The sequence below is a fragment of the Bos taurus genome, chromosome Y (genome assembly GCF_002263795.3).
Source record: "Bos taurus isolate L1 Dominette 01449 registration number 42190680 breed Hereford chromosome Y, ARS-UCD2.0, whole genome shotgun sequence".
NCBI classification, from domain to species: domain Eukaryota; kingdom Metazoa; phylum Chordata; class Mammalia; order Artiodactyla; family Bovidae; genus Bos; species Bos taurus.
In genome coordinates, this window is record NC_082638.1 from 55606715 (window position 1) to 55619130 (window position 12416).

Here is a 12416-nt window from a genome sequence, read left to right on the forward strand (position 1 = left end):
GGGGCCTCTCACCAAACACAGGCATTTAAATGGTTGGCTTCCTTGAGATGTCCCTGGGCTAGGTAAAGACACTCTGAGACAGTGTTCCTTCTGCCTTGGCTCCATGCCTGGAGGGAATGCATACCTCTTCCTCCAATGGGACAAGAAGCCACAGCTCTCCACTGACTAAATCCCATGTCTGGTCCCAACTCACATCATAGCTTCTCCATCAACTTCTCCACACCAGGCTTTTGGAGCCAGGTTATCTTAGATCAGCACAACAGAGGCACTTCGGAGAGTTCAGCAGCACAAGGGAACATACAATAACAAAGCCATTCCAATCTGGCTATATAGTTAATATTGAGATAGTCAAGGCATGAAAACAGTTGAAAATTATGTTGCTAAAACACTCTACAGATTATATGTATAGCAGAGCTTTCGAACTTACAAATAACATGAAATACCAAAATAGGCTGTTACTTTTCCTTTCGCCACCTCTCTCGTTCTCTCTCTCTCTCACACACACGCACACATACTTTTTAGTGCTAAGACAACTGTATGAAAAACAGGTAATATATTTTTAAATAACATCTCAATATTCAAACGAAACTATGTTCCATGTATTTAAAACAAAAACACATAAATTACACATTGGTTTCTCTGTATTTATTATTGAATCATGCTATAGTTGAATTTTTTGTTTTTAATGGAGTTTATAACTTTGAAATACTTGCTTCAGACTTACTTAAAGTAGAATTAACTGGGTTTTTTTGACCTCCTACTTTTAGATTTGGGGGGTGATGGTTCAGAATCAGATGCGTTCACAGTAATGGATGCTACTTCCACCAATCCTGGTTGAAGGGGTTCCAGTGATACCTGAATAACAACTTTTGTTTCAGGAGGTAATCCTTCTAGCTGCTTAGGCTTCTTAAACATTTGATGACACTGGGTCTTGTGCTCCCTTTTCTCTTTACAAGTTAAAAATTGTAGCCGACATTTGGAACACTGGTGAAAACTCTTTGCCCAGTGCTGTCTATAATGACATATGTATAGTGCTTCAGTTTTAAAAATTTGGAGACAAAAGGGGCAAAGTAAATTCTTAGTGTTAGCATGGTATGCTCTGAAATGTGCATCCACATCTGCAAAGAATGATGATCTGTAACTGCAAACCTGGCATACATAGGGCATTTCACCAGGCTTATGATTATCTTTCATGTGCTGTAAGAGAATCTGATCTGCCTCAAAGGACAATTCACAGATTTTACAGACTGTGCAGGGCTCCTGGGAAGTGTGGACACTTTCAATGTGACACTGCAGCTGGAAGGGCGTAGGAAACTGGCGGTGGCAGTGCTGGCAGGTGGTGTGGTATTTCCAGCTGTCACATCTCAGCCTCTCAAGTTCCAAATGGTGCTTCATGTGATTCATAAACTCAACATTTTTTAGAACCTTCAAGCAGCTGTGGCATTTAAAGACTGTGTGAGTTTTCGGTTCTGGCTGCCCATCTCCTATATGCTGTCCATAGTAGAAGTCACGAAGTAACACAATCAGATTGCCTTCTGTGGGATCAGCAAACTTATTTTGACTTGATACACTTGGAAAGTCAGTTTTTGTCAATACATTTCCCCCTAAAGGACTTACAGGCTTGCAATGAACATTGTCCTTTGGAAAAGCTGTTGGACAAGGTTCTCCACTCTGAACATGGCTTAATGAGTTATGAACACTGTCTGGTGTGCTTTGCTGAGTAGTCACTGTATGAAAAGTACCTGAAAGGGACAAAGCTAAAGAATGTTCTCCTATAATTCCATCACTGAGTGTAGGCCTTTTGGGACTTGTGCTATTTGTTTCAGAAGTGGAAAGTCGCTTTGATACACGAGGACTTTTATCCATATCTCCTGCAGAAACTGCTGTTTCTACTGGATGCTGCAATGAACTTGTGAAGGTAATCAAAGGAGAACATAACTCTGAAAAGCTATTAGGCACTATTTGTGGTGAAATATTTTTAGAATCCGCTTTGGACAAAGGCTCAATAATAATAGGACTATCTGTTGATCTTGATTCAGAGACAGAAAGTGGCAAGACAGTCTTTGCTTCTGATGTAGGAGTCACATGACTAACAGGCTGTAATTTCTGAGCATTATCTTTCCTGAAGTGACCATACCTATTTCTCCTTGAACAAGAACCTGGGTTAACTCTGTTCAGTACGTTTGAAATGACTGGTTTTGAATTTGAGGTCATCCCAACAAAGATCACATCATCATCCTCATGTACATGTTCCACTCCAACCAAGATGAGTTCAGCATCTTCATCATTTACTAGTTTGGTTTCTCCCTCACTTTTCTGTGGTTCTGGCTCTTGTTCTTCTTCACATGACATCCATGGTGGTTCCATATTTTAAATACTTTTTTGTTCTTGGAGGGTGTGACCACAAGTCCCAGTGCTTCCTTTAAATAAACTGCCACCTAGGTATAAATATACTACATATTAGTTAAGTACAGAAAAATGTGCTATTTGGTTATCTCCAAAACTCTATGGTAGTTATAAACACCCTTATCTTACAAATAAAGATACTGAGCATCAAAGAGACTAAATGAAAGATGAATAACCTATGACTACAAGTCTACATGACTCAAGAATAATAGCTTTGTTCCATGTTGATTTTAATCTCTTCTAAGTAAAAAAAAAAAAGAAAGATAAAGAAAAAACAGAATACCACCACTGATCATTAGGAGAAATCACATGTAAAGCACGAGTATTTTTACAACTGCACTATTGTACAGTGTTTAGAAACATGGACTTTGGAGTCAAAGAAGATGAAGCTGGAATTCTAAGTTAATCACACACCAGCTGCATCTTTTTGGGCAAATTTATAACTTTTAAATGTGTTTCCGCACCTTAAAGACAAACATGCTTATTTCTTAGACTTAAGGTTAAGCTCTTTTTAAAAAGCGTCAGCTATTTAATGGCATCTTGTTTTGTAGTAAAATTGGACAAAAAGTTATCTTAAATGCACATTACAACTGATTCACACATACTAATTTCATAAATGTTAATACAGAAAATAGGTAGCAAATTCAAATATAAAGTATCTATACACAGTTAACAAACAGCATAATTCAATGTCAAGCACTTAACACAGGCCTAGAAAATTGAGAATGAACTCTCTTGATAATCTCACCCCCAAAGCCACACTTATACATCCTAAATTTCTCCCTCTAATCCTGACTAAACTTAAATCCAACAATGCTTCATCCTTCATTCCACATTTCTCTTCCCCACATATCAGGCAAAGTCATGACAGTATTTCTCTAATACCAATATCAGACAGAGACATCAAACACACACACACACACACAACGGATATTCTGTATGAATACAGATGCAAGAGTCCTCAACAAAATACTTGCAAACAAAACCTAACAACATATAAAAAAGATTATATACCATGATCACGTGGGATTTATGGAGGTATGCAAAGTTGGTTCATTATATGAAAGTCAATCGACATTATGCCATTTTAACACAATAAAGGACAAAAAACACATCTGCCTGCAGAAAAAGCATTTCCCTGAATCTAGCACCTTTTCATAATAGGGGTTAAAGTAAACCACTTAATAACTAAGAACAGAAGAGAACTTTCTCAAAGGGTACCTGTAAACGACCCACAGCTAAATCATACTTAATAATGAAACACTGAAAGCTTTCCCTATAAGATTGGGAACAACATAAGGAAGTCTATTCCACACTTTGGTTCAATATTATACTGGCAGTTCTATAACCAGAGCAATCAGGTAAGAAAAATGAATTGTTGTTGTTGCTTAAAACAAACAAACAAACAAACCAAAAAACAGCCTTCAGAATGGAAAGGAAAAAGTCAAAGTATATTGGAGATACCATACTTTTATATATAGAAAATCCCAAAGAAACCACAGGTATTAGAATTAATAAAAAGCTTGAAGAGTATGAGATAAATATTTTAAAAGTCAATCACATTTCTATACAGTAGCAACAAATGTTCTGAAAATGAAGTCAAGTAAACACTTGACTCTACATTAGCATTAAAAATAATACTTAGGATGTCACAAAGAGAAAGACAAATATCATATGGTATCACTTACATGTGGACTATAAACTATAACACAAATGAACTCATCTGTGAAACAGAAACAGACTCACAGACATAGTGAGCAGACTATGTGATTACCAAGAGAGGAAGGGTGGGGGAGGCATAGATTGGGAGCTGGTGACTAGCAGATGCAAACTATAATGTTAATATATAGAATAGATAAAAAAAGATCCTACTGTGTAGCACAAGGAACTATATTCATAATTTGTGATAAACAGTAATGGGAAAGGATATGAAAAAAATTGTTCGTGCATGTGTGTGTGTTTACATATGAAGGAAAGGAAAGGTAAAAGGAAGGAAAGGAAAGGAAAACTCTTGGCAAGTATGTACAGAAACTGGACCTTGTGTGTTATGGATAGATTTTAAAATGGTGCAACTGCTACAGAAAACAGTCTAAAGCCTCCTCAAAAAATTAAAAATAGAACTACCACATGATTCATTAATTCCACTTCTGAATATAAATTCAAAAGAAGTTAACATGGGGTCTTGAGATATTTGCATAGCCATGCTCAAAGCAGCACTAATCACAACAACTAAGAGGTGGAAGCATCTAAACATCTATCAAATGTGATACATACATATAATGGAACATTATTAAGCCATATAAAGGAAATTCTGCCCCAAGCTACAACTTCATGATCACTTAAGACATCAAGCCAAAGGAAATAAGCCAGTCATAAAAAAGACAAAAGTGTATGTTTCCACTTATACGAAATATCTAATATAGTCAAGCAATAGAAAGGAACAAAGTGGAATGATGGAGTCCAGGGTCCATGGAAACAGGGAAGAAAAGAGGAGTTGTTGTTTAATGGGACAGGTGATGGGTACAGAGTTTCAATTTTGCAAGATGAAAAGGTGTAGAGATCTATTTCATAGCAATGTGATAAGGAATTCCATGATATTTCAGAGGTTAGGACTCCAAACTTTCCTATCAGGGGCCTGGGTATGATTCTCAACCAGGAAACTGTCATTTAAGCTGCATAGAACAGCTAAAAAAATGACAGCAACAAAAACAAAACAACACTGTGACTCTGTGTGTGTGTGTGTGTGTGTGTGTGTACTTGTGTGAGTTGCTCAGTCGTGTATGACTCATTGTGTCCCCATGGACTGTAGCCCACCAGGCTCCTTTGTCGATGGGATTCTCCAGGCAAGAATACTGGAGTGGGCTGCCATTTCTTTCTCCAAAAAGGCTGATGAAATTGTGTGAAATACTTAGCACGTAAAAATGGTTAAAATGGTAAAAATTTAAGTTAGATGTTTGGTTTTTTTACAACAATTAAAAAAAAAATCTAACAACCAGGAAAATAATTTGAATGGACTTTTCACCAAATATGATATGCAAATGGCCAACAATCACAAAAAATACTGCTTAACATGATTGAAAGTGAAAGAAAGTGAAGTCACTCAGTCATGTCCGACTCTTTTCGACCCCATGGATGGTAGCCTACAACGCTCCTCCATCCATGGGATTTTCCAGGCAAGAATGCTGGAGTGGATTGTCATTTCCTTCTCCAGAGGATCTTCCCAACCCAGGAATCGAACCCAGGTCTCCTGCATTGCAGGCAGACATCTTACCTTCTGAGCCACCAAGGAAGCCCGTAACAAAATGTAAATCAGTCTCAGTGAGATACTACTTCACACCTATTAGGTTGCTGCTGCTGCTAAGTCGCTTCAGTCCTGTCTGACTCTGTGCGACCCCATAGATGGCAGCCCACCAGGCTCCCCTGTCCCTGGGATTCTCCAGGTAAGAACACTTGAGTGGGTTGTCATTTCCTTCTCCGATGCATGAAAGTGAAAAGTGAAAGTGAAGTCGCTCAGCCGTGTCTGACTCTTAGTGACCCCATGGACTGTAGCCCACCAGGCTACTCCATCCATGGGATTTTCCAGGCAAGAGTACTGGAGTGGGGTGCCATTGCCTTCTCCTACCATTAGGTTGGCTGTAATCAAAAAGAGGAATAATAACAAGTGCTGCAGAGGATGTGGAGAAAAGGAATCTTCATATATTGTTGATGTAATTGCTGTAAAATAGTACAATCACTTTGGAAAAGTGGTTTGTCAGTACCTCAAAAATTAATATAGAGTAGCCATATGATCCAGAAATTTCACTCTTTTGTATATATCCATAAAAAATGAAAATGTTGAGTCCATGCAAAAACAGTGTTCACAGCAACATTATTCACAATAGCCACAAAGAATACACCATCCAAATATTATCCATTAGTTGATGAATGGATAAATAAATGGTGGTATATGCTCACAATGGACTACAGGTAAGCCACATACCATATTGATATACCATATTCAGCCATAAAAAAAAAATGTGCTGCTATACAGCCAAGATATGGATGAATCTTGAAAATACACAAACTAGGGGACTTTCCTGGAGATCCAGTGTTTAAGACTCTGCACAGGTTCCATCCCTGGGCTAGGAACTAAGATCCCACATGCCACATAGCTAGATAAATAAATATTTGAAAAGAAAACATGGCATCTGAATAAAGCCAGACACAAAGGTCACACATTGTATCTGGAAGAACTGTACATAGAAGAGAAGCAGGAAAGACAAGCATTCTATAATCCAAATGAAACATTTTTTTTTCAGGGAGGAGGAAATGAACTGCTCTAATAAAGGCTGCCAATAAATTAAATAAAATAACAACCTCAGGCTCTACTACAAAGCCACAATCATCAAGACAATATGGTACTGGCACAGAGACAGAAATATAGATCAATGGAAAAAAAACCAGAAAGCCCAGAGGTAAACCCACACACCTATGGACACTTTATCTTTGACAAAGGAGGCAAGAGTATACAATGGAGAAAAGACGATCTCTTTAACAAGTGGTGCTGGAAAACTTGTCAATCACTTGTAAAAGAATGAAAGCAGAACACTTTTTGGAGAAGGCAATGGCACCTGACTCCAGTACTCTTGCCTGGAAAATACCATGGACAGAGGAGCCTGGAAGGCTGCAGTTCATGGGGTCGCTAAGGGTCAGCCATGACTGAGTGATTTCACTTTCACTTTCCACTTCCATGCACTGGAGAAGAAAATGGCAACCAACTCCAGTGTTCTTGCCTGGAGAATCCCAGGGCCTGTGGAGCTTGGTGGGCTGCCGTCTATGGGGTTGCACAGAGTCGGACACGACTGAAGTGACTTAGCAGCAGTAGCAGAACACTTTTTAAACCATACACAAAAATAAACTCAAAATGGATTAAAGATCTAAACATAAGACCAGAAATGATAAAACTCCTAGAGGAGAACATAGGCAAAACACTCTCCGACATACATCATAGCAGGATCCTCTATGACCCACCTCCCAGAGTATTGGAAATAACAGCAAAAATAAACAAATGGGACCTAATTAAACGTAAAAGCTTCTGCACCACAAAGGAACTATTAGGAAGGTGAAAAGACAGGCTTCAGAATGGGAGAAAATAATAGCAAATGTAGCAACTGAAAAACAGCTAATCTCAAAAATATACAAGCAACTCCTGCAGCTCAATTCCAGAAAAATAAATAACCCAATCAAAAAATGGGCCAAAGAACTAAATATACATTTCTCCAAAGAAGACATACAGATGGCTAACAAACACATGAAAAAATGCTCAACAATCACTCATTATCAGACAAATGCAAATCAAAATCCACAATTAGGTACCATGTTACGCCAGTCAGAATGACTGCAATTCAAAAGTCTACAAGCAATACATGCTGGAGAGGGTGTGGAGAAAAGGGAACCCTCCTACACTATTGATGGGAATGCAAATTAATACAGCCACTATGAAGAACAGTGTGGAGATTCCTTAAAAAAAATAAGAAAAAAAAAAAAAAACCTGGAAATAGAACTGCCATACAACCCAGTGATCCCACTGCTGGGCACACACACTGAGGAAACCAGAATTGAAAGAGACATGTGTATCCCAATGTTCATCAAAGCACTGTTTATAATAGCCAGGACATGGAAGCAACCTAGATGACCATCAGCAGATGAATGGATCAGAAAGCTATGGTATGTATAAACAATGGAGTATTACTCAGCCATTTAAAAGAATATATTTGAATCAGTTCTAATGAGGTGAATTAAACTGGAGCCTATTATAAAGACTGAAGCCAGAAAGAAAAACACCAATACAGTATACTAACACATATATATGGAATTTAGAATGATGGTAACAACAACACTGTATGCAAGACAGCAAAAGAGACACAGATGTATAGAGTAGTGTTTTGGACTCTGTGGGAGAGGGAGGGGAGAATGATTTGGGAGAATGGCATTAAAGCATGTATAATATCATATTCGAAATGAATCGCCAGTCCAGGTTGAATGCAGGATACAGGAGGCTTGAGGCTGCTGCACTGGGATGACCAGAGGAATGGTATGGGGTGGGAGGTGGGAGGAGGGCTCAGGATGGGGAATACGTGTACACCCATGACGGGTTCATGTTGATATGGCAAAACCAATACAATATTGTAAATTTAAAATAATAATAATAATAAAATTTTTAAAAAATAAAAAAAATAAAAATTGACCACTGAGTTAAACATTTGGAATTCACTGGTGATCTTGACAAGAGTGGATTTAAAGGAAAATGAGAGAAATGGAGATAAAAAATTCTACAAACAACTCTGCAGAAGTCCATAATAAGAAAACATAAAATGAAAAAAGCAGAAGCAGGATGTGTCACAAAAGACAGATTTTTAACGAGAGGTGACATTATAGTCAGTCTGTTTGCTGATGGGAACCGTCCAGAGAAACAGAAAACTTAATCCAGGACAAAGAAGAGACTTGCTAGAATATCACTGAATAAACAAGAATTGAGTAGAAAATGGCAACCCACACCAGTATTCTTGCCTGGAAAATCCCATGGATGGAGGAGCCTGGTAGGCCACAGTCCTGGGGTTTTCCAAGAGTCAGACAGGGCTAAGAGACTTCACTTTCACTTTTCACTCTCAGGAATTGGAGAAGGAAATGCCAACCCACTCCAGTGTTCTTGCCTGGAGAATCCCAGGGCTGGGGGACCCTGGTGGGCTGCTGTCTATAGGATTGCACAGAGTCAGACATGACTGAAGTGACTTAGCAGCAGAAGCAACAGCACACAAGAAGTGAACACAAGCCAAATAATTTGCTCACAGTAACAAGACTGAGATCATATGCAGAAAGGCTGTCATGGTGGATTAATGGGTATGGTCGCCAGCCTTCAAGATGACCCTGTGAATCACATCTTCTGATATTCCCACCCCTATGTAGTTCTCTCTCAAACTATCACAGGGTTGACCTGTGAGACTAAGCAAATACAGAAGTGAAGATGTGTAACATCTGAAAAAAGACTGCACTTTATCGTGGGTTCAAGTTCTTTCCTGAATCACTCATTCTGGGAAAAGACAGCAGCCTCCACACGAGCAGCCCCTTGGAGAGGCCCACAGAAGGAGGAACTGAGGCCTCATGAGTACAGCCAAGTGAGAGAACTTACATTCAATAAGCCAAGTTTTCAGAGGTTGCCAAACCAGATAAAAGCTTGACTACCACCTCAGGAGGGACCCTGAGGCTAAACTACCCAACTGGATTCTAGATCAATAGATATCAAGTGTAAGTTTTTTCAAACTATTCAATTTTGAGATAATATGTACAACACAAACAGTTCGAGGTATAATATCATTCACATCATACTTACACATAGAAGAGTTCTCTTATAAATATGGTAAAACTTAAAAAACACAAAACAAACCAAAACACCTAAAAACAGGAGTTGCCTGGCAGTCCAGTGGTTTGATTAGGACTCAGCCCTCTCACTGCCAGGATCCTGTGTTCGATCCCTGGTTGGGGAACTAATATCCTATGAAGCCACATGTTGTGACCAAAACAAAACATGCTGTCAAGTTCAAAGCTGTACCAGCAATAGATAACTATGCAACAGAGCTGTAGGCACAAGTTGCTGGGCATAAAGCTACCTATCATCTTGTTTACTGGCATGAAATGAACTCAGATGCTCCCCCACCCCCATCCAGTGGAGTTCAATTACTTAATGAAATAAAGCTCTTACAGGTGCAAAAATGAGCAAGTAATCCCATGTAAACATGTTAAATCACAACACATTTTCTCTGAATGAACCACTTTATTCATTTGGCCACGCTGCTTGGCTTGTGGGGTCCCAGTTCCCTGACCAGAAATTAAATCCAGACCACTGCAGTGAAAGCCAAGAATCCTAATCTCCAGGCCACAAGGGAATTCCCATACCTTCATTACTTTGCTTTTGTAGCTAAAACCTTAGGATATGTGCATTGCCCCATTTTAGCCTCACCAAGTGGTAGGAGTCAGCTCTACACAGCTTAAAACCCATGGTGCTCTTACTTTTTTTTCTTTCAAGAATGCAGGAGAAAGCAAGCCAGTAGCCTCCCTGCCTGCTTTTAATGTTTCAACTCAGAGAGCTTCAGAGTGACCTGAAACCATGATTGCCCTGAAGTCACCACCCGCAATCAGGGTCAGCTAATCCCCAGGAGAACTCTCTCTCTACAGCAACATGTCAGCCCATGAATGAAAGGAGAAAAACGGAAGGCAAGAAAGACACAACTTTGTTCCTTATTGTAAAAATGTCTGTCACCTTACCTCAGGGGCACACTGAAAACCTGAGTGCCCTTCCCAGGCAAGAGAAGGTCACATCCTGGGGTTGGGCAGAGGGAAAGGTCAGGGTGAGTCACGTCTTCCTGAAACATTCTAACCCCCAGGCCCTACCTGGTCCTATCCTACAGATGCTGACCAGGTGTCTCACACTCAACCAGAGCAAGTGATTGAACTCCTCTTCCCTGAGCTTCTTCCTCCCACCTCCCTTCTCTCAGTAACAAACAAACAGACAAACAAACAAATACCTCATCTGCCACCTTTTCGAACCAAAGGCCTGAATCTCGGGGCCCCCAGGGACAGGGGCAGCCCTGGAGTCCGAGGAGAGGCAGAGCAAACAGGAAAACGACCAAAGCACCGCGGCAGTGGAGAGGCCACTAGATTGATTTTTTTTTTGTTTTTGCTGTGCCCGCCTGACTGTGTCTGGTTGCAGAACCGGGTTGGGCCCGAGTCATAAACCCGCGTGAAGATTTGTGTATGTGTGTGTGTTTAAATATATTAAGTTCCACAGGAGACCTGGGAGGGGCGGGGGGCTGGGGGCATGACAGGCCCTTTCCGCGAGCTGGCTCGTCCCACCCCTAGGACAGGAAGGCTGCTGGAGAGCTGCTCACACCCAGACTAGAGAGGGGAGAGGGCGAAAGGGGCCTGGGGCCTGTAGGCCCGGCCTCAAACTCCCTCCTGGGCCCTCAGAGGCCGTCCCGCCGAGCAAGGCCCCGCCAGATTGGGGATCTGAGAAACCCTTCCCTGGGCACTCCGGCACCGCTTTGGCCGCACCAGGCCCCAGTCCTTACCGGTTCCCGTGGGCGGCGATGCCAGAACTGCCGGCAGCTCACCTGCACCTAAACAGTCCCTGGGTTAAGTCTGAGGAGGCAGGCCCGAGGGAACAACGCCTCCTCAGGCCTGGGACTCCGCTTCAACTGCCGGCGTGTCCACTGCCAAGGACGATTGGTTGCCAGGTGTTGACGCCTGCAATCGGATTGGCCGCTAGGCCGAGTTCCGCGCATGCGCGCGCGGTGGCCCCCTCTGGAGGCAACTGCTGGGGGTGTAGTCAGGCTGAACCTGAATCTGAAGTGTCTTGGGTCTGTCAAGATTGCGCAGCTCACCAAAGGGGAAAAAAGAAAAACAATAGATTGCACAGTCGCCAGGGCACAGGGCTGAGAACGACCTCCGAGTCTACCAGGGGACTTCAATGATGGTGTCTAGCACTCACAGCCCTCAGGGGTGACCTTCCCCTTGCTTAAGAAACTTGACCGTACACCTGGATCTTGAAGCCCCTTCTCTTGGAATTCCATTTTGCTCAATGCAGGGCAGCCTGCCCCCGATTTTGCACAGCTAGAGTGAGCTGAGCCGAGAAGACAACGGCAACCCACTCCAGTACTCTTGCCTGGAAAATCCCATGGACGGAGGAGCCTGGTAGGCTGCAGCGCATGCGGTCGCTAAGAGTCGGGCACGACTGAGCGATTTCACTTTCACTTTTCACTTTCATGCATTGGAGAAGGGAAGGGCAACCCACTCCAGTATTCCTGCCTGGAGAATCCCAGGGACAGAGGAGCCTAGTGGGCTGCTGTCTATGGGGTCGCACAGAGTCAGACGGGACTGAAGCGACTTAGCAGCAGCCTAGTGAGCTGAGAATGAGCTTTACTTCTTTTTCTTTCTTTTTTTTTTTTTTTTAATTTTAGAGCCTACACTTTTTAATG

At 41.4% G+C, this 12416-nt stretch overlaps 1 protein-coding gene across 1 annotated transcript; it reads right to left on the reverse strand.

Annotated features, from left to right (window-relative positions):
• Positions 1–639: 639 nt before the first annotated feature.
• LOC132344711 (zinc finger protein 280B-like) lies at positions 640–11661 on the reverse strand. Its single transcript, XM_059884355.1, has 2 exons — positions 11511–11661; positions 640–2438 (listed from the first exon to the last, which is right to left on the reverse strand). The coding sequence occupies exon 2, from the start codon at positions 2365–2367 to the stop codon at positions 736–738; it is 1632 nt and encodes a 543-aa protein (XP_059740338.1). The 5' UTR covers positions 2368–2438; positions 11511–11661; the 3' UTR covers positions 640–735.
• Between the last annotated feature and the right edge of the window lie 755 nt (positions 11662–12416).